The sequence below is a fragment of the Vulpes vulpes genome, chromosome 13 (genome assembly GCF_048418805.1).
Source record: "Vulpes vulpes isolate BD-2025 chromosome 13, VulVul3, whole genome shotgun sequence".
NCBI lineage: Eukaryota > Metazoa > Chordata > Mammalia > Carnivora > Canidae > Vulpes > Vulpes vulpes.
Window position 1 is genome coordinate 18,455,309 of NC_132792.1, and position 23,084 is coordinate 18,478,392.

The 23,084-nt window shown below is 40.5% G+C and overlaps 1 protein-coding gene across 13 annotated transcripts in view; it reads left to right on the forward strand.

Moving 5' to 3' along the window:
- ENPP2 (ectonucleotide pyrophosphatase/phosphodiesterase 2) overlaps nucleotides 1-23,084 on the forward strand; it is a 111,100-nt gene that overhangs the window by 12,118 nt on the left and 75,898 nt on the right. For 9 of the 13 annotated variants that reach the window (XM_072734017.1, XM_072734016.1, XM_072734012.1 and 6 more), the window contains exon 2: nucleotides 19,471-19,573. In XM_072734017.1, the coding sequence (XP_072590118.1) occupies nucleotides 19,471-19,573 (103 nt within the window). Of the gene's footprint in view, nucleotides 1-18,728; nucleotides 19,265-19,470; nucleotides 19,574-23,084 lie in introns of those variants that run through there. The other 4 variants (XM_025993380.2, XM_025993384.2, XM_025993382.2 and 1 more) reach the window with 3 other exon arrangements.

The following is a 23,084-nucleotide window of genomic DNA, read 5'->3' on the forward strand; positions in this document are numbered from 1 at the left end:
TCTTGTTATGTGACAAAAAAAAGTGGCTTTGAAATTGTGGGATCATAGAGGTCCATAGGTAAGGTTGTCAGATTTAGGAAAAAACAGACAAGCAAAACAAAACAAACAGCAGTAACAACAGAAAACCCCAGGATTCCCCAGATTTCATTTTCAAATAGTCAATGAATACTTTTTTAGTTTAAATATGTCATAAATATTGAAAATACTAAAAAACTATTGTCTCTGAGAGCCCAACCTATAAAGTAATATTAGGGGTAGAGTGTTGGTAATTTTCAATATTTCAAAAAAGTCTGTGAAAGTTATACATTTAACCAAGTGAGGCTTCAGAGATTTCCTGACAATGTTAAATTTACTTGATTTTGGTTGGGATTTTTTTGACCCAACTTGAAAGCACTGGTCATCTCATGCTGAAACCATAATTATACTATCTTTTTTGATGACATGTATTCTAAGGATCATGCACAGCACATACATCCTCTCGTGTAATCTTCAAAACCAAAAGTTGGCAAACGATAGCCTGTAGGCCAAATCTGGTTGCTGCCTATTTTGTAAATAAAATGTTATCAGAACACAGTTAACCTCCTTTGTTTCTGTAAAGTCTGTGAATGCTTTCACACTGTAATAGCAAGTTGAGTAGTTTTGATAGGAATCATTGCATTGGCCTGCAAGACCTAAAATATTTATGATCTGGACCTTTACAGGAAAAGTTTGCCTGAACCTGCCCAAAACTACCCTTTGAAGGAGTGACTATTATACTCATTTTTAGGATGAAAAAAAAAAAAAAAAAAGTGAAGATCTGAAGAGGTTAAATGACCTGGCAAGGTCTTACAGGTCTTAGGAGGCCAGGGCCATATGCACGAATGACTGGGGTGTCTCACAGTTCTTAGAATTTGACCCAAAGTCTGTTGAATTCCAAAACCTCTACTCTTTCTACAGCTGATCTGAAGGCTGATTGTAGATTACATTTGTTGTAAATGGGCATAACAATGGGGAAACTGATTTGTGATTTCTTATTAAATGCTTTTCGTCTCAAAGACAAGGCAGACGGGATGGGTTGTGGTTAAGCGCTCAGGCTCTGTTTAAATCCCATCTCTACTGCTTAATTTTTCTGTACCTCCATTTCTGCCATTCATAAATTACAGATGATAATAGTATCTATATGCATGATTGTTACTCAGGTTAAATGAGATGATGTCTAAGAAGAAATTAGAAGAGTACATGACATGCAGTCCACATGACATTTGCTACTTTTATTTCCAATAACTATTCTTTTTTTTAAAAGTTTTTATTTTTATTTATTCATGTGAGAGAGAGAGAGAGAGGCAGAGACACAGGCAGAGGGAGAAGCAGGCTCCATGCAGGAGCCTGATGTGGAACTCGATCCCAGGTCTCCAGGATCACACCCCGGGCTTAAGGCAGCGCCAAACCGCTGGGCCACTGGGGCTGCCCCAATAACTATTATTTCAAAGTAGGGGTTAAAAAAGAATTTGGAAAAGTTGGGAACATCTGCCATGGTTGGTAGACAGATCACCTCAACCAGGAAGCCTACAGAGCGCAGTGACCCCTGCTTGTTGGATAACAGCTAGGAAAGATGCTCTTCCAGCTTCTCTGTGACAGATGTCTTTGGCCTGAGCATGTCTTTTAGTCCTTGGCTGGCCACTTTTGCCTTGGGAAGGCGTGTTGTGAGATGTTACAGGATGTTCATCCAGTGCTCGCTGGATCCTAAACCCCTTATTACTATTACCCCTGATTATTTATAGTCTTAACATCCACTCCCAGTGGCTCTAAATGGACTAAAAATGCAGTCAGGCTGCCAGAGAATGACCTTCCTAAATAACACAAGACAAGCAATTTTCCCAAGAAACACCTCAATCTATAATTTGATCCTTCGGCAAAAACAAGAAATTAAAAACAACAACAACAACAACAACCCAGTTTTTACCAGTATTCTCACCCTCCAAAGCAAATTTTGTCTATGGAGTCACTAGGAATAAAATCTGCATGTAGAACGTATTTAGCATATTAGAATAGCCTTGATCTTTGGGGAGATTAGGGGATAAAGTTATTCCCTGAGAGTGATGGGAGTGGAAGGCTTGAATAGTCTGGAAAAATTTTCCACATTGTTTACAAACCCTTGAATGGCTAGTCAACAGAAAGTAACTAATGACATGGCGGAGGCTCCTGGAGGCTTCTTTACTCAAGTGAAGTGGTTTCAGTGTATGGGGACATGAGCAACAGGGTTTTGGGTGTGTGGGGACAGGGACAAGAAAGTGGCATTATTTTTCTAAGGTTGAGGCTTAGCACTCCTCGAGGATCTAGAGAATTCTTCAGAACTCTTGCCTTGGAGGCCAGGCCAGGAAGGGACAGAAGAGAAGGCCCCAGCCAACCCTGCTGCCATTGCATTGAGAGTGAAGCTGCAGGACACTTCCCTGCTCCCTTTTCTCTTCTGTCTGAACCCCCTAAACTCTGGTTACAATTTCCTTCCTCTTTCTTCACCTTCCTCTTCCTCTGTTAATTTGTTCAACCAATGTTAATTAAATGGCTCTGTATGCCAGGTACCTTGCCAGGATCTGGAGAAAAAAGGGAAGGGGCATAGACTCGCTAATTTTGTGGAGCTTGCAGTCCAGTGGGAGAGGCACACATGCCAGGAGTTAGGCTAAGTATGACAAGACAAAAAGATGAGAGGGGAAAGGGAATGACAAGCTGATCACGGAGCAGGCAGCCTGGTCGAGGCTCTTGGAGCTGAGAACTGAAGAAGGCTCACAAGAGTGGTCAAGTCCAGTGAGTTAGTTTCCACCCTCATCCAGCTGAGAAGTGACAAAGTGAAGTTTGAACCTAGTTTTGCCTGACTGTTAAGAACTGTCTACTTTTCCCTAAATCTTAACCAAAAAGGAATTATACCTGCTTTCAAAATGTCTCCATTTAGCTGTGATGTACTCTCGCGAAGCAACTTGAACAATATGAAGGGAAATCATTCATTCCTTCGCCCAGTCTAATCTCGGACTATGGGTTAGCCACAATGTGCGTGCAAGTGCAAAGTGCAGCTGTGAGCACCAAGCCGGGGAGTGTTGAGGAAAGCATTGTTAGGCTGGAGTTGACGTGATGCAGCAAGTCCGCAGGCCCTTCAAATCCATCACAATGCCCCCTTTACTCCATAGGGTTGGCCCTCATTAAAATGCAGGCCATGTGCCTCCTGCTGCTGTATTCCTTTCATTCCTAAACAAACACCAGTGTAATAAAGAGGCAAACAGAGCCATGTGGGACCCAAGTTCGCCTGGGAATGCAGGTATTTCCAAGAGGTTAGGTTGAAGCTAGCAGGTTGCCACTGCACCTGTGAGCTCTGAATGTCACTTGGCACCCTGGGGTTCAAGGGTAATGTTGCCCACAGAACTCATTATACACCGGGGATCCACTGCTAAGCAAGGTCGAAAAGGTCTGAATAGTGGAATGGGCAACCATCCATCTGTCTCTCTGGGGAATGCGGCAGGTCCAGATGCAGAAAGTTCAACATTTTCTGTGCCAGATGCTGGAGAATTTTCAAGAGATGGTGGAGATGCAGTCCCTGTCCTCAAGAAACTTTGAGTTCAGTGAGAACTTTGGGCAAAACAGACACATCAGAGGGGGCAAGGTGTGGTGGAAAGATCAGGGACTTTGAGCCATTCAGACTGGGTGTAAATCCTTTCCCCACTACTTACTGTGTAGCTGTGAGCTATTTATCTCATCTTTCTGAGTCTTGGTTCTTCACTCACAAAATAGGATTCTGTACTTCACGGGATTTTGTAAGGTAATTATATATTACCTTCATAGATGATAATTATTATAATTGTTATATCTATTATTGTCATTATCAGAATGTAGCAGATTCTTGTTTTGACATTGGATGACTTTTGGCAAATTATTCAAACTCTTCATCTATAAAATAGGATAATCCTAATGGCTTTGTGTGGTTCAAGGGCTGAGGTCTCTCATTGTTCCCAGCACCCTGTTTTATTCTTTATTCATAGCTTTCATCACTAATTGACATATTCGTATATTTTATGTCTTTTCCATCCAACAAAATGTAAGCTCCCTGAGCCGGCATTTGGGTTCTTTTGTTAATTGCTGGTGTCTTTTCCACTTTCTAAAACAGTATTTGCTGTGTAAATGGATGAACAAGTGAATGAGTGCTAAACCCTATGTTAAATGTTTGGCTTGTGGTTGACTCCCAGTAGGTTACTGTGCTCATTGCCATTATTATGATGAGAATATGTTGTGTGCAGTGAGAGGAACCAATACAGAAAGTTTGCTCCCAGCTCCGTCAGGCGGCGATCTTTGTCCTTAGTACTGGCATCACATCAACTGTGTTGTCGTTGAGTAAAACAACTGGGTCATTGTCAATAGTAAGGTCACATGAGAGTAACTGCAAAAATAAGAGTTAGAGAATTTTGTCAATTCTCAGGAAGAAGAGGAAACAACAGCAGAAAGGGAGAGAAGACTGGGAAAAGGAGAAAATGGCATCCTTTGCCAAGGGCTCTGTTACCTGAGGTCATCAGCTACAGGCTAGGACTGAGCTCACCCAGCTCCAAACCTTGAAGGCATGCAAAACCAGCTGCTTCAGAGGATGCAGTAAGAATGCATTGGTAAAACGGCTTTAACCTGCAGTTGGTGCCAAAATGAGAAACTGTCCTTTACAGTCTGTTCTGTATCTGAACTTTAAAAAAAAAAAAAAGGTTTATTTATTTATTTGAGAGAGAGTGAGCACGAGAGAGAGAGAGAGAGAGAGAGAGAGAGAGAGAGAGAGCGCAGGGGGAGGGGAATCGGGAGAGGGAGAGAGAGAATCTCAAGCAGACTCCACTCTGAGCATGGAGCCCAACACAAGGCTTGATCCCATGACCCTGAGATCATGACCTGAGCTGAAATCAAGAGTTTGACGCTTATCCCGCTGAGCCACTCAGGCACCCCTGTATCCAAACTCTTAAAGGCACCAAGAGAAAACCCTCTTCAACTGCCCTCTACATGTGAGATTGGATGACTTTCTTTAAAAAGTAATAAACTAAATGTATCATAGCATAGTGGACTAGAATAGAAGTATTTACTTAGAAGCTAGATTCTGGTTATGCAGATCTGAATTTGAATGAATTTTCATGAACTTGGGCAAATTACTTAAGATTTACTAAATTGCTTCTGTGAGCCCCTGTCAAAAAGAGAAACTAATATGTACTTTGCAAGACTTTGAGGGAATTTCTGTGCAATGTCTGGCATATTCTATAGCTGTTATTATTAACAATGAATACTGCAAGGACCTTTTTACTTAATCCCCACAACAACTCTGTGAAGGAGGTGTTGGTATCACTCCCATTTTACATATTTGGAAGCAAAAGTCTAGAGAGCTTTCCTAACTCAGGCCACACAGCTAGGGAGCATCTGAGCTATGACTCTAACCAAGTCCGACAGCCCAGGATTTTAGCAATTAACAAGTTGTATAACATCGCTCATTAGAGCCACAGAAGTTTAGTGAGACAATGTAAGGTCCAGGACTTCTGCATTCTCTTGCATAATACTCTAGTGGCAAGCTGAGGTCACTGTATTTCAACTTTGCAGTCTCTCTCTGTTTACAAAGGATTATAAGAGACCTATAAGGCTAGGAGAGGCAGTATAAGGTCAGCTCGTCTTAGAGCTGTCTTTTAGATCTACCCGAGTAGATTGCTTCATCTCTTGCTTAAGTCCATCAAATTATTTTGTGAAAGGTGTTTCTCCTTGTCTTAGCCTAGCCCCTCATGTTATCTTTAATTGGCATAAATTAAATTGTGCATGCCAATTATATAACTATCTATAACTATATATATATATACATTTCCTTCAGGGGATGAAATAGTAAGAACAAAGTGTGTATAAGGATCTTTACCTTTCCTTTTGATTTATTCAGAAAAAATAAAAGGGAATTCTGATTATTTAATTTAATTTGAGTGCTTCTTTGCTGGTCTTTACAGAGAGAGAACTCAGCTAACTAAGAGAGGTTGTTTTTTATTTTTTTTTTAGATCTACTTATTTACTTGAGGGGAAGGGACAGAGGGAGAAGGAGAGAGAGAATCCCCAGCAGGCTCCCCACTGAGCATAAAGCCCAACATAGGACTCGATCCCACAACCCCAAGATCATGACCTGAGCCAAAATCAAGAGTCAGATGCTTAACCAACTGAGTCACCCAGGCCCCCCACCCTAAGAGAGTTTTAAGAAAAGAGAAAATAATAGAAGTCTAGAGTTGGAAAGGACACAAAATGTGTGGCCAATCTTCCTCTGAATTTCAATACTTTATACCATAATTCTTGACCAGTGTCACCCACTCAGCCTGTTGTTGAATAGTAACCATGAGTTCATTTTTTGTAAGAGAACTCTGGCAGCACCGATTGCTAGAAAGTTCCTCCTATGAGATGAAACATGCTTCTCTGTAACTTCTAGTTTTGCCTGAGGAAGTACACAAAATAAAACTCATATGTCCTGTATTGCCCTTAGAATATTTGAGAAAGACAACCACACCCATTTTCTTCTGTTGAATATGCAAGGCACTCAGACTACACAAGCTCTTCAACCATTGACCATCAGGGAGCTCATTAAATATCCATTCTCTAAACACCAGAAGGATGAGCCTTTTGAAACAAATCACATCGTGTCACTGCCTGATTAAAATCCCCTCCACTAGCTCCTCATAACACCCAAAATGAAACACAAAGGCTCCACTGTGACCCATGAGGTCCTGCATGAGCCAGCACCCAATAGCCTCTTTGAGATCATCTGGGATTCTTCCTCCCATTCCACTGCAGCCACATACTAGCCTTCCTGAACGTACTGGGCTGCTCTTACCTCACTTAGGGCCTCCCCACTTGCTGTTCCTTGGCTCTTCCCTCACTTTATCTAGATTTTTGTTCAGATGTCATCTCTGCAGAGAGGCCTTCATTACCGCCTGATTGAAAATAGCTGCTCCCTTTATTCTCTGTTCTCTTGCCTTATGCTACATTTCTTCGCCCCCCTCATCATCCTGGTTATGCCTTTCTCAATGCTGTCTAGTTCTGTAGTGACCTACTAAAATGAGATGTCCAAAATGAACACAATCCAGATGGGAGTCCAGGCCTGCCAGGCTCAGCTGAACTTTTCTCTCTTGGATTGGGCAGTAATTGTCTACTAAAGCAACCCAAGATATAATGAGGTCATTTAGAGCTGTGGTCAAGCATGGACTTCTATAGAACTCGCAGGTAACAAAAACTCCCAGCTCTCTTTGACAAAAATTGTTACCAGAGAAACAGCTAAAGGGACAGGAAGATGGAACTTGTCTCCATTATGATGTTCAAATATCCTGTGCAGAAAGACAATCTCAGGAGCATAAGTGGCAGAATTAATAAATTTTATCTATAATGCATCTGAAAAAAAAATCTGCGAGGTAAGAGGGCTCCCTGGTGGTGGAGTGGAACAGAGACTGAGTGAGCTGATTCTCAGCATTGCACATGCTGAAAATACCCATACCCCATACCCATTGCACATCTCTGTCAGAACTCACCAGAATGTGCCTAACAAACTGTTGGCTTCCACATCTTCCAGTTAAAACATACTTTTTATCACAATAACCCTGACGTCCCTGGCACAGAGTGTGCTTTCAATAACCATTAGCTTATGTTGTACTGACTTCTCATAAAATCTGCCTTGAATCAGTATTATATGGATTTGTAAAACTCTGGTTTCTCAAATTTTAGGGCAATTGTCTGACAATGAGCAGCCTTCTCTCCGAGCTCCTAGGAACCTTGCAGTGACATGACTGTGATGCCCCACCATTCTGGTCAGTCACTTCCTCATTACCAACCAATTCTTTTTTTGGGTGAGAACTAGGTCAGCCTAGAATAGAAATTAATCTGTGGCTTCTGATATGTTCTGAATTAGGAGACATTATCAAGTATTAAGACTTATCAAACATTTATCAGATTCTCTACTTTTAATAGACTCATGTTTCTGCCAGCAAATAGTTAACATTCCTATTCCTTTTAGATCTTGCCAGTTTTATAATCCGCATTATGAAATCATGGAGAAAAGAGGACTTCCTCACTTAATAGGTACTTGAACCTATTGAATCAGGCAGGTTGCCTGATATGTTTGAGCTTGTTTTCTCATATACTGACAAGGATAATACTGTGAAAGTTCTAAAGAAGATTAAATAAGGCAACATAGTGTATATAAATGTCTCTAGTATGTTGTCTGGCAAAGAGCAGGGACTATGAAATTATTAGCTACCACTTATGGAATGTCTGCTTCATGCCTTGTGTGGTACCATTCATACATACTGCTTTTCCCTTTCTCTCTACCCTGAGCTGTTATATCTCTCCCAGTCCAAGGTACATTAGCTCTATGACCTTGCCTATGAGCAGCCTTTCAGTTTTACTGATCACAAAGTGGGAAGAGTGAGTGAGTATTGGTTCTTTCTCATAGGGCTTTTTTTTCCTTAAAGAAGTGTTCTTCAAATGCAAGGCATTTTTAAAAATTGAAGTATAATTGGGATGCCTGGGTGGCTCAGTGGTTGAGCGTCTGTCTTTGTTCAGGCAGTGATCCCAGGGTTCTGGGATAGAGTCTGGCATTGGGCTCCCTGCAGGGAGCCTGCTTCTCTCTCCGCCTCTCTCTCTGTCTCTCATAAATAAATAAATAAAATCTTTTTAAAAAATTGAAGTATAATTGGCATTCAACATGATATAGTTTCAGGTGTCCAACAGAATGAATCTATATGGGTATGTATTGCAAAATGATCACCACAATAAGTTTAGTTGACATCTGTCAGCAAACATAGCTACAGAATTCTTTTCTTCAAGATGAGAACTTTTAAGATCATACTCTTAAGTATGCAGTATAGTATTATTATTATTATTATTTTAAAAATATTGTTCATTTATTTATTCACGAGAGACACAGAGAAAGAGAGGCAGAGACATAGGCAGAGGGAGAAGCAGGCTCCCTGAGGGGAAGCCTGATGCAGGGCCCCATCCCAGGACTCCGGGATCAAGACCTGAGTGAAAGGCAGCCGCTCGACCACTGAGTCACCCAGGTGCCACGCATATTAATTACAGTCACCATGCTGTACATTATATCCCTATGACTTATTTATTTTCTGTTTAAAAGTTTGTACCTTTTGACCCCCTTCACCCATTTGGCCTCCTCCTCCTCACCTGCCTCTACGTCTCTGAGCTTTTTTTAGATTCTACCCATTAAGTAAGTTCATTCCGTGTTTGTCTGACTTATTTCACTGAGCATAATGTCCTCAAGGCCCATCCATGTTGTTCCAAGGCATTGTTCTTGAATTCCCACAACTGTCCCACAGACTCTGATCACAGCATGTTGCCATTAAGATTCAACCCCCTTGAGATCTGTAGGCGAGAACTGGGTTTTCGTTTTATTTTAAAGTAGAAAGGAAACAAGGACACTTGATTAAAGTACTCTGGCAGAGGCCCCGGAGTACTCTGAAAGAGCTCCTCCTATTTTTAGGACTGTAAAGGGTTTCATCCCACACAGGGGCTGATGAAAATAGGTCCACACCACCACTCAAATGCTTCAGTCCCCATTAATTGTAAGGTTTGGAGGGTAACCGCTGACACCAAGTAGAAGGCATTGACTGGAGAGCTGAAGCTCAGGGTCAATGTTCCTTTTCTGTGGGTCTAGAGGCTTTGGAATTTGTCTCACTACAGGGATAATTTCACTAGATTGCTCCCTCTTTTTAAGCAGCATTTTTTGAGATATAGTTCATAAACTGTAAAAACCTACCCTCTTAAACTGTATGTTTCAGTGGTTTTTGTTACTTCCATGGAGATGTGCAAACATCTCCACTATGTAATTGTAGAATATTCTCATCACCCCCAAACAAAATTTCATACCCAAAGCAGTCACTCCCACATCACCTGACAACTGCTAATCTGCTTTCTTTCTTTATGGATTTGTCTATTCTAGATGTATCATATAAATGAAATAATACAATATGTGGCCTTTGTGTTTGGCTTTTTTTCATTTGATTTTTTTCAAGGTTTATTCATGTTATAATATGTATGTATCAGGACTTCATTCCCTTTCATTGCTGAACACTATTTAATTGCATTGATCTATTTCATTTAGTCTATCCATTCATCAGTTGATAATTCTGCTATGAACATTTGTGTACAAGGTTTCATGTGGGCATATGTTTTCATTTCTCTAGGTTATACCTAGGAGTGGAAATGCTGGGTCATATGGTAATTCTATGTTTAACATTTTGAGGAACTGCCAAACTGTTTTCCAAAGTGGCTGCACTGTTTTACAATCCTATTGTATATAATATATGAGGGTTCTAATTTTTTTTCACATCCTTTCCGACACTTGTTATTGTCTGTTTTTAGTTTTAGCCATCCTAGTGGGTGTGAAGTGGTATTTTATTGTCATTTTGATTTGCATTTCCCTAGTGATTAATGCTTTGAGCATCTTTCCATGTACTTATTTTCTATTTGTGTATCTTCTTTCTAGAGATGTCTACACAATCTATTAAAAAATGTGGGTTATGTGGGGTCTTTTTTTTACTGTTGAGTTGTAGGAGTTCTTTATATATTCTGGCTGCTAAGCACTTATTAGATATATGATTTGCAAATGTTTTCTCCCATGGTGTGGACCACCTTTTCAGTTTCTTGCCATCTTGACAATAATGTCAGTCTATGAACATCGATGTCTCCCCGTTTATTTAGGTTTTCCATAATGTATTTCAATGACATGTACAAATCTAATACTTCTTTTGTTAAATTGATTCATAGTAGTTTACACTTTTTGATACGATTGTAAGTGCAATTGTTTTCTTAATTTCATTGTAGATTGTCCATTGCTAGTGTACAGAAATACAACTGATTTTAAAAAAATATTTAGCTTGCATTGTGCAACCTACCAAAATTTATTTTTTCTAACAGACTTTAAAATAGATTCATTAAGATTTATTTTTTTAAAAAAATATTTTATTTATTTATTCATGAGAGAGACACACACACACACAGAGGCAGAGGGAGAAGCAACCTTCCCACAGGGAGCCAGACATATGACTCTGTCCCTGCACCCTGGGATCATGCCCTGAGCTGAAGGCAGACACTCAACTGCTGAGCCACCGAGGCATCTCATAATTCATTATTTCTATATAGAAGTTTATGTTGTCTGTGAATAGAGATAGCTGTATCTGTTCCTTTCCAATTGGAATGCATTTTGTTTGCTTTCTTGACTAATTGCTTTGGCTAGATGTGCAGTGTTGAATAGAAGTGGTGAGAGAAGACATCCTTGTCTTGTTCTGGATCTTAGGGGGAAAGCATTCAGTCTTTCACCATTAAGTAGGGTGTTAGCTGTAAGTTTTTCATAGAAGTCTTTTCTCAGGCAGAGGAAATTCCCTTCTGTTCCTAGTTTGTTGGATGTCACTAGCTCTTGTTTGCTTGCAAGGGGAATCACAGGAATAGCAGTTTTGCTTCCTCTCCAAGAGGATACCATTGTGCTGCTAAGCATGTGATGATGCCATTCCAGTAGCAAGCATAAACTTCCTTTGAGATTTGTGTTCAAACAAATTCCTTGAGTTGCAGCTCAAATTCTTGGGGCTTTCCAATCCAAATGGAGGGTCTTTGTTGTAGTTCAAACTTGTGCCTTCAAGGCTGTCCCCAGAGTCACCCCACGCTTTACCAAATAAATGCTGCTCATTTTCTCTTGAGGTTGAAGACAATGTGACAAGGGTGGTTTGTAACATTTCCAACTTTAATCTACATATGATCTTTCTAAAAGTAGAGGAATTTTCCTAGAACCTATGCCACTACTAAGCACCTATTATGTGCTCAGCTCTTTACTGAATTCTGAGAACATGGTAACAGATGGAGTCTTTAGCCTCCTGTACATAACAATGGCTAATATTTGTACGTTTTCTATGCTTCAAGCAATGAGCTACTTACTTCACATGCATTGGTCTTCACATCAGTTGGTCTTCATATCAACCCTGTGTTATAAGAACGCCTATCATTTTTGTTAATAATCCATTGCCTTGGGAAAGGCTATGAGTTGACTCAGATTTGGATGAGCACCAAAGAAAGAGGAGGACTTCAGAGCTGAGAAGAAGCATGACCAGATGTGCAGAAATTAGCCTGGACTTGGAATAGGGGAGATGGCTAGTGGGATAGGATCCTGGCTCCCCACTCCTCACTTAAAGTAGAGCAACTCCAAATTTAGATGTTGGTATTCATTTTGAGATCTTATTTGAAAATAAGGTTTTAATGCTTAAAAAGGGGTCATAAACCACTGAATTCAGCCAATAAACCCTTTTTACAGATGCATAAACATGGGCTTGAAGTGACTCAGCTAGTAGATAGGTAAAGAACAAGAATTGAAATTCAATTGAAGTTCCAATTTAAATTTCTTGATACCAAGTACTTTCTTTAACAAACATTTATTGTCTGCCTATTACACCCCAGAAAATATGCAAAGCTCTGTGGAGTGCCAGGATGGCTGGTCCCTGCATTCAAAGAGATCACAAGGGACAGAGAGGCCTAAAAAGGGATTTATAGACAATAAGAGAGCAGAGTGGAGGAGTCCATTGCTCTGTAGGAGAGAGGCAAAGTCAGGGAGAGTTTTGCAGAAGAGTGACCCCTGACCTGAATTTTCATGAATATGTTGGAGTTTGCCAGGGAGATTTGGTGGAAAAGGGCATTCCAGGCCAAAGCAACAACATATATTAAAGAATGGATGTGTGAGAGGGCATAACTTAATCAAGGAACAGCAAATATTTCTCTAATTAAAAAATTTACCATTTACCAAACATTCTTCTGTGCAGGCATTGAGCTAGGCAATTTGCACAGATTATTCCATGTAATACTCTTAAGAATCCTTGAGCTGGATACAGATGAGAAAACAGAGTTTTAGGGCAGAGAAGTAGTTCGCCTAAGGGTAATGTAAGGTCTCACAGTTAAACAGTGGTAGAGCTGGGCTCTGAATCCAGGGGACTTAATATTGGATGTAGAGTCCTATTTGCCATGCCAACGAGTTTGGATTTTATGCTTTAGGTCAGTGGTTCTCCCAACTTGCAGCACAGTTGCAGAATTGCCTGGTAGGCTTGATTCAGCTAATCTGAGGTAGGGCCTAAGGGTTTGTATTTGTTAACAAGTTTCTAGGTGATTCTGATTCTGTTGGCCCAGGGATCACACTTTGAGAATACTGTGATAGGGAGCCACTACTGAAGGTTTTGAGATTGGGAGGAAAATCATCAGATTTGCATTTTATGCTGAACTCTCCAGGCAATGAATGGGAATAAATCAAGAGAGGCTTGGGGCCCCTCGGTGACTGAACAGTTGGTTCAGCGGCAGACGTGGTTTCAGCTGGAGTGGTGATCTCAGGGTGGTGGGATTGAGCCCCTGCATCAGGCTCTGCGCTCAGCATGGAGTCTGCTTGAGATTCTCTCTCTCCTTCTGCTCCTCCTGCTTATGCTCTTGTTCTCTCTCAAACAATAAATAAATCTTAAAAAGAGAGAGAGAGAGAGAGAGGCCTCAAAGAAGGGGTGTTTGAAGGGGGCAGGGAGAGCAAACAGGTAGAGCAGTTGTGAGACAAACTGCTCATGCATGGCCCAAAGAATGACAATGAAAGGAGAATCTAAAATAGTCACATAGGAAACAACCTAGGTATTAGTAAGGTTCAGCAAGCTCTGAGAAAGGATGGTAATAGTTGGAATCAATAACTAGAAACCTGTAGTCGTGGTGTCTGATAAGAAACAAGAGACAGAAGGATTACAGCAGGTTTTCATGAAAAGGAGTGAAGCTGGGAGGTGAACCGGTTGTTTGGGTGGCCACGTTCTGCACATGTTGAGTTGAGGCCCTCGTGTGGTGTAACAGAGGGACGTCAGGCCAGAGTGGGAAGGGGACTAAGGTGCCTTGGGAGGCCTGGTCCCTACACCTGGCTCAATCACTTCCTCTGCTGCTCTGGCGATGTCACATATGCTTCCAGCTTCCATGTCTTCAGCTGCTAGTGGGAATGGAGAGTAGCTTCTCAGCTGCAAAGGATGAGCCTTCGATGCTCTGATGGAACTCTTTTCTGCACTGTCAAACCCACCCATCGTGCCATGCCTCACGCAGGGCCCTGTACAAAGTAGACGCACGCATGAAAACTCACATGAGACTCTCACGCGAGGGGGAGCCATCTCGCCATCTCTTACAACCTTCTTCCATTCGCCTGGAAATTTAGCGTGCAGCTTTCAGAATAGCTGAAAAGAAGTAGACAGACTGACTTTTAAGTCTTACGATGCTGTATTATAAGCTAGAGTTAGCAACAAAGCAGAGTGATTTCCTGGCAGTAATTCCTCTTAAACCTCAATTATGAATAAATGTATTTTCAGTGTTTAAAATCCAAGGTAACTTTAAAGCAACTGCCTTAGGTGATTTTTAAAACTACTGACAAATGTGTTAAAGCTATTAGCCATATCCCTTAATTTGAACTAATTCTAGAGTGTTAGCAAGTGGGTACATATCTCCGCGTCTGTTTTATAATCCAATAAAAATTTAAGGAGTGACTTTAGTGAGTACTCTGTGTATTTGGTCATCACAATCCAATTACAAATCCATTAGCTCAGGAGTCACACTTTATACCTTCTTGCCCCTTCACCCTTGTACCCAGTTCATTAATAGGTCTTTTCCCTGACTCTCCCAGTTTTTCCCCTCTCCACCACCATGGCCTTCCTGGTGCCAGCTGTCACTAGCATTCGCCTGGATTACTCCATCATCTCCCAGCTGATTTACTTTATCCCCTCTCAACTCCCTCCACTTCGTGTCCACACTGTACAGAGACACATCCTTCAAAATCTGAGTAAACTTTCACCTGCTTAAGCCCTTTTAAGATTTTCCATCATTTGTAGGGTGAAGACAATATCACCTAACATGACAGATGAAGCCCTACAGGAGCTGGCCCCTTCCAACCCCTCGGTTCATTTCATGCCACACTCACTTTTGCTCTTGTTGCTCTAGTCAAACAAGCTGTCTTTTCCTATCATGGGTGTGCTGTGCCTCTCCCCTACATGGAACCTTTGCACATCCTATTTGCTCTGTCTAGAATCTTCTCCTCTCTTACCTTGTTACTCCCACCTACTCTGCACATCACAGCTCCACAAAGTCTTCCATGACCCTTTTGACTAGATCAATCCAGAATTATACATTCTTGTAGCAGCGTTTACCTCTACATTTCTACACTTAACCAGTTGCAATTTGACATTTATTTTAGTGTCTGTTTGATTGATATGGAGGGCAGGGGACCATGCATGGTTCAGCTTCCCATATAGTACTAGTGTCTGGAATAGTGCTTGGCACACGGTAGGAGCTAGTGAATATTTGCAATGAATGCATATTCGTAGAGGATAGAGATAGTCTGGTGCAGGGCGGGGAGGGGGTGTATGCTTAGATTCCCCTGGGAATAAATGTCATGCGTAGAAATTTACAGTATAAATTGTAGTCATCGAAAGATGTGCCAGTGTCGATTTCAATTTTCAAATGTGTAATAACTAATAATACAAGTCCTGTTTGCATTTAAATAGATGCATCCTATTTCTCCCCCAGAGACCCTCCTGGGACCACAGATCACCCATAAGACCTTGCATCTGTGGTTTAGAATCTTAAGTGGTGTCTACTTCAGACACATCTGCAGTCCTGACCTGTGGGAGCAATTGAGCCAGCTTGCTCCTCCACTCGCCACCGTCACTCTTCGCTCCCTTTAGATCGGTAAACCTGTTTCTCAAAGACGGCTGTCCTGTTTTTCTCCTGAATTTTCTAAGTGCCAGCAGTCATGGCCGAATTCAAAAAGAAGACTCAGCCAGGAGAGTCTTAAAATAAAATAGGGAGAATACACGTGGGTGCGATTTGCTTACTTTCTAGCGTGTGTGCCGTGTTTCCTGCCAAGTGACACTGCTAAGAAACCAGGTGGTCAGTAATTGCCTCACACCAGATCTTAGAGTATTCTGGGAGTCGCGGTAGGTCGAGTCAAGACACTATTATGCAGTTAATTCCGCATCATGAGAAACTGGATATAGATAAAATTTGAATCAGTTCATGGAAATTTCGTAATTACCGCAGGAGGCAAACATGACAACCTTCAATTATGTATCTTGCAAATCTCGCTATGAACCTCAAGCCCTCTTACCTTAATCAGAGCTTGGGAACAAGGATTCACAGAGCCATTTCATGAAAGATAGACTGTGCATTAGTTAGTATAAATGCAACTACTGTATCGCAATCAGGCAACACACACACTGCCGCTTTGTGCCACCAGCAAAGTAAATAAAATACTGTTCTGCTGCTTACATTTTGGAGATGGTTCCCATGGAGGGATAGCCATGGTGTGTCACTAAGAGATCCAGACTTTAATGTCCAATGAACCGCGGATGCTCTTAATAACATCTTAAAGCTGCATTATGAATTAGACCAAGCAATTCAACGTGCAGGATGTAAACAAATTAACTCAGAATAATTTATTTTAAGGCTCTGTTTCTCTAAATATGCTCCTTACATTACTTGCATCGGAATCACCTGTTGTATCAGTTCTTGTCTGGCCTCTAGAATCTTCATTTCTTCTCCCTGCCCCCCTAGACCTATTGAATCCAAAGCTTGGGAAGTAGGCCATAAGCACCCCCCATTTTGAACAAGCTCCTGGGTGATTCTTATGTCCAATAAAGCTTGAGAGCCACAGAATGATTACAAGGGTCTGAGACGGTCGCCAGATGTGTTATAGTTCTGGGTTTTCTTCTGCCAGGGGGCAGTGTTCTCTGACATATGGCTGGATTAATAAACCTTCCTGGAAGTTAATTTTAGTCTTTCTCGTACACATTCTTGTCTCCTGACTCAACCATGAGGTGACATTATTCGAAATTTTAAACACCAGGTCAGGTGGACTTTCTTCATTGGGTTGTGTTTCTAGAAAGTTTGGGACTACATTCTAGTCACTCAGTTGGGTTTCTAGACGTATGGTACACATTTGCAGGTTTTTTTGGATTTCTCAGTTTTAGATAATGAAAGGTAACTGTATTTTGTAGTTGATTTGATGCCTGAGGTAGGGGCTTTGGTCATCCTGCTGACAGCTAATTCATAATGACGTTTTGTAGTAAAATTCTGCTGAACTGTGATTAGATGGTGTGTGTGTGTGTGTACAGATGCACATGTGTGTGCACATGTACACTTGTGAATATGTGTGTTTTAATGAGTTCTGTGTGTACGATGACCTGAAGACAAAGCTCCTTGACAGAACAGTTGACGGAAATGATGCCTGAGCTCAATCCTCTTAGAAAATTGGTAACAAGTGCTGTACAGAAGCCAATTGTGGATTGACTATCACACTCAAGGCTTTTTTCCCCCCTGCACAGCTACACTGCATGTCAAAAAGAATTAATGGTTGATGTTGAGCTTCTGCGTCTTTTTTTTTTTCAAGGGGAGCCTTCATTATCCTCAAGCTGGGTTTCTACAATCAAATGCCAGACAGAATCTAAAGTTGTTGGCAAGGGCCAGGGAGGTTAGAAAGAGACGGAAACAGGGTTTTGGGGAACATTTGGAACACCATGGCATATGATGCAAGGCAATCCCAGGTTTGCCTTGAGAGTTTCCTTTTCAGAGCAGAGTTTTCTGCTGTAAAAGCAAGCCCGCATGTTGAAATTGAACATAAATAGAAGAAAAATCTTACATGGGGTTAACATCTTTCATAAGCCTTGCTAAATACCCCCACTCCAAATCATTTCAGTATGGCACGTAAACTAAAGCAAGGGGCTTCTGTAAAGAAATCCACAAGCCTTCCACCTCCGCAAGAGTACAAAACTAAAAGAGTTTTAGAAAGGCAACTTAAAGCTTGGCACCGTGTTTTCTTTTTTCTCAATTAGCTGTTACTGAATTCTAGAATATATAATGAAACCCAGGCCTACTGTGCAATCCACTGTAAACAAGGTCTTGCTTTTGTGCTCTCATGTTTTATTTGAGCAGAGCCACTGCTCCATTAGTAATTTGTTGCACGGTAAGTGCTGTATTTGTTTATGTACACACAGATGCTCAGGGCAAGATTGATGGTCCCCGGGCCTGGCTCGAGGAAAACCCAAGGCAAGCCTTCTTCCCTCATTTGAATCCTGAAAGCATACAATATCTAAATGACTTTCAGATTTAGAGACCTTAATTTCTTTTAGAGGTCCCCTGGCTGCCAAATGCTTAGTAAAGAAACTGACATTTACAACAGCCTCAAAAGACAGTGTTTGGTGGCTAGATGGCAACACAACTGGGAAATAATCAGGGAAACAATTTTTAAAGCTAACTTCTTGCTGCCATTGAGATTTCCTTCCTAAATTCAATCACTACTAAAGCTTCCTCATCCAACCCTTGCCCCCCCCGCCGCCCAAGTAAAAACCAAGCTGACAGTTTTTTTTTTCAGGAAGAAGAGGCAGGCTGAAGTTATTTTGTCCTTCCTCACAGGGCAGCAGGACTCTCTGCTGCTTAGTTGGCATTCCCAGTATTTTGATAAAAGTTACTTCTCTGAACTCTGACAACAACACGAGGAAAAATAATGCTATCTCTTGTGTTAGTTACAATCTTGGGAGATTTTATCGTGAGAAATATTTGAGTAGTCGGGAGTAGCCGAGAATGTGGCAGTAGGGACAGGGTCATTTAAACTGCCAGAAAAAATAAATAAATGGGAAAGACAGGGAAAGTTGTTAGGTTTATAAATTATAAAACTTTCCTTGTTTTTTTTTTTTTTTTTTTTAAATAAAGCCGTGAGGTTGACTACATTGAATAACTACATTGTAAATCTGAAAAGCTTAAAGCTGGTGGAAACCCTTGTACAGCTCTGTTTCATTTTTATCGGATCAAATACATTTGGTTTCTTTTTTAAAAACCATGTTTTTGTGAGGGAAGGAAAATGAACATGCACTGTTATTGGCCACAGCAACATAAGAAACCCTCATGTTAGCAGAGGAAACCACATGAAAGTGTGTGTGTGTGTTAGGGGTGGGACGATAAGGGGGTGGAGAGAAGGAGAGGGATGTTTCAAGCCTCTTAGGCTCAGAGCTGCCATTTGTGAACAAATCGTGATGAAATCAAGCTCCGGACAAATCAGAGGAGGCTGTCAACCTCCCAGGTGGGATTACTTGTAGTTAATAGACTGAACTCAGAGCCCCAAAAAGCAGTGCATTCAGTGTAGGCAAAAGAGAACACACTGCAAAAGGCTTTCCAAGAACCCTCTGCCATGGCAAGGAGAAGCCCGTTCCGGTCCTATCAGGTAGGAGAAGGATGGCATTGTGGGGGAAAGACTTGATGGTGAGAATCAGTTCCTGATTTCAGATTTTTCTTTGTGTTTTAAAAATTAAGACAGCACTAGATGGTGCATTTGGGAAATTGTAGGATGGGATGGTGATGAAGTCCTTTGAATCACCTTCATATAATTTGACTAATTGGTCTGAGCTTTCAATCTCCTTCTTCCCTTAGGTAATATCCCTGTTCACTTTTGCTGTGGGAGTCAATATCTGCTTAGGATTCACAGCAAATCGAATTAAGAGGGCAGAAGGATGGGATGAAGGTCCTCCTACAGGTAAGTGTAGAGACTATTGGCATTGTCGGTCCTTTTAAAATATTATGCACTGGATAATCAATACAAGCTCATGAAGAAATGCATCTTTAAGACAATCTTGCGGTATAACTAATTTAGTCCTAGATTTCTTTGGAATAAACATAACTCTGTGTATAATTCAGGTAAGAGAATGCGGTTTTAATTAAGAGAATACTTATGTTTACTCCATGATAACAGGCTCTTTAAATCTTTGTCCTCTGAAACTTATAAATGTTAAGATAAAATTAAACTCTTGTTAACAAACAAGGCTAAGATAGAAGTGGTGAGAACAGGTGCTGGTTTAATATTGAAGATACGGGAATTTGATTTGTTGTCACGTGATATAAGATGTAGTATTTGTCTCCAGAAACTTCTGACTTGCAAAGAAAAAAAAAGAGGAGTGGAAGTGAAAAAAAAATGAATTATCTTTCTGAAACTTCAGAATTTAGGACTATGAGATTAAGATTTACCTAAGATAGGGAAAATATAAAAGAGAGGAGGTGCTTTGAAGAACTTATAGGATTGACTTGCACCCAGTTTTTTTCTTTTGGCATAAGGAAAGGTAAGTTTTAATAGTGTACCTTGACTTAACTAATAGAACCAAAGTGAAAGAGTTTCCTTTTACAATACACTGCGCCATCAGCAGTGTGGGAATTCTTATAAAGGAGCTCCTTGTACAGACCGAGGAGGCTTAACTGACCAGGTCTTAAGTAATGAGTTGGTTAATTTCCTGGAAATTGGAGCTGCTGATGGTTTTATAAATAAAAATTACATATTAAGTAATGGGTACTGTAGGGGGCAATATTTTCTTGACTTTCTCTGACATCTCAGCCTGTTTGTCTGCCTTCCTGTGAATTTTGTATTTCTCTGTAGTTTTTGACCTGACTAGTCTAAAACACTATCACCTGTCTCTGCTGAGCCAGCATGGATTGTTATTAACCAAGCTATGATACAGAAACCGATGGAATACTAGGTCTTCCTTGCATCAAGTAAGTTGCTTTTCAGTCATGCCAGAAGGTTGAAAGAATAATATGAGAGGTTGTTTAATGAGTCAAAGTGGGGTGTGGTTGGGGTGAAAGTGAGAAAAATAGATCATAAAAATTGCACCCCCAGGGAGCCAAATGGACAAAATGAGTTGTCTTCTGTTGAGGAGGGAGAAGAGAGGAGATCACTGGGCTGGAGAATCCTGTTTTTATTGGTAACAAATGCTATCTTCAAAGACCTCTTTTTCTTGTTCCAGACAAGTATCATTCCCATTAACACTGACTGTAACTGCGTATACTGGAAGGGGGCTTGGATCCCTTAGTATGGCCATTGGGGCAAGCTAGCAGCTTGAGAGCCCACTGCTGGTTCCAGGAACTTCTTTTCTGTTTCATGTTAATATGTTACGTCAGCCAAAATTGATATTAAAAGCTGTTTTCTTAATGAATGTGTAAAATCAAGTCATTCATTATTTTCAATGTTGACTTTTTTTGGAAAACAGTTATGAAAGTCCTAGAGTGGCAACCTGGATCCATATAACTTGCTGTGTGGCCTTGGGCAAGTCACTTATGACATCTGTTTCCTTAGCTGTATAATGAGAAGCAGGCCTAGATATTTTCTAATTTTCCCTCTGGATTTAAAAAAAAAAAAAAAAAGCTCATGATTCCCTCCATTCTGTTCATTGACTTCTGAATTTGTGTGCACTCTATGGGAGATCTTGAAAAGTATAGAACAAGGACGCCTGGGTGGCTCAGCGGTTGAGCACCTGCCTTCGGCTTGGGTGGTGATCCCAGGATCCGGGATTGAGTCCCGCATCAGGCTCCCTGTGAGGAGCCTGCTTTTCCAAACTCTGCCTATGTCTCTGCCTCTCTCTCAGTCTGTGTCTCTCATGAATAAATAAATATATTTTTTTTAAAAAGTATAGAACAGATTTATTAATCCTTAAGTATATTTTGTGTATGATTATCTTCATATGTTATAAGAAGCAGCCATAAGAACTAATGAGTCTATGTTACTTCTGTAAGAATAATACGATCTATATTATAATGTGTAAATCTAACTGATCTTAAATATAGTATAAAATATTTGCTTCTTGAATTACTTAATTAAATCATTTAATATTCTAGGCCTTTATGGTATCTTCTAAAATAATTTTTTTAGTGAAAATTCTACCTTTATGAAGCTTAGTCAGGATACAATGCCAGTTAAGTCTGAGTTTTAGGATTTTGGTATGCTTGAACACTTTTTATTTTTAATTTTTCTGTTGCTGTAGTTTACTGGCTTTTTAGGCACCACTGATTGATTTTCCTGCGTAAAGGCCAGAAATTGGAAACTGGGTGAGAGCATAGTGCAGAGAGTTTAAGCATTTTCATCTTTGTAAATGTTATATGTGCTTAGAAAGGGTCTCCCTCAAATAACACATGTGGATGGCTATTCTGTAAGCGAGGCTTTCACATCAGAAAACATTGGGCGAAATTTTATGTATGTATTAGGTAGAGATACTAAGAGGAAAGGCAGCCATACCTATTTTCAACAATGCTTACATGTTCCAGAGAAATCCTGGGAAGCGGAGTGCTTCAAGCCTATTTCACCAAATGGAACACAAAGGGTATTAATACGTGGTTAGCTTTAGACTGACCAGAGCAAGACGTCCCATTCAAAAGCATGCACTTTCTTGCTTAGTAAATGTAGTTCCTCAGAGTCCTCAGCAATAGGTGAGAATGTTCTACACAGGGGCAGCCCCTCACTGCTGTACTATGGACTGGGGTGTTAGTTTCAAGGCTGTGGCAGGGCAAACAAACTGTTATAATTAACTAACTAGCACACTTGCTCACTGGATTTATTGTTAGGACCTAGTGATCTATTGGAAATAATGGTAGAATAGGATTTGTCCTACCAGATGATAAGAGATCTATGGACTTATTAGAAGATATGAAATGAGTGTAGCTAATTATAATTCTATGTGTAATATAAAATGGGCAGTCAGATGCATGGGATGGCTAGAATAAATTTTCAAAGAAAATGTAAATAATATGTGCACATCAGTTTGGCATCTTTGTTGCATACATCTGGTGTAGCCAGCTTGATTTACCTTTAAGACTGCAAGAGATTTTATGTGTATACAGGTGTGTGCACTCATGTACATGTGCACATGCGTATGTTTGTGGTGTGACAGTAGAGTCGATTTTACTGAAGTTTGTGATAGCTACCCTTTCAGTCTCCAGATGGAGGTGGAATATCCTCTGAAATATAAGCAACTTAATAGTTGGAAGACATAGGGAAATTTGTAAGCTTGTGAATATCTGGCTAATAGAAACTCAAAAGCCCCGTCCAACTCATCATCATTTTTAGTGGTACCAAAGTTTAAAAATATGTGAATGTGCATGAAATTCATGGTTAAATGTGAAAGGAAGTGTCTCTCACCCTTTATGAGTGAAGTGATTCTTTGTGAATCACAGGGAAAAAACAATGGTAAGAGGAACGAGAAGGTTTGTGTTCATCTGATAAGTTT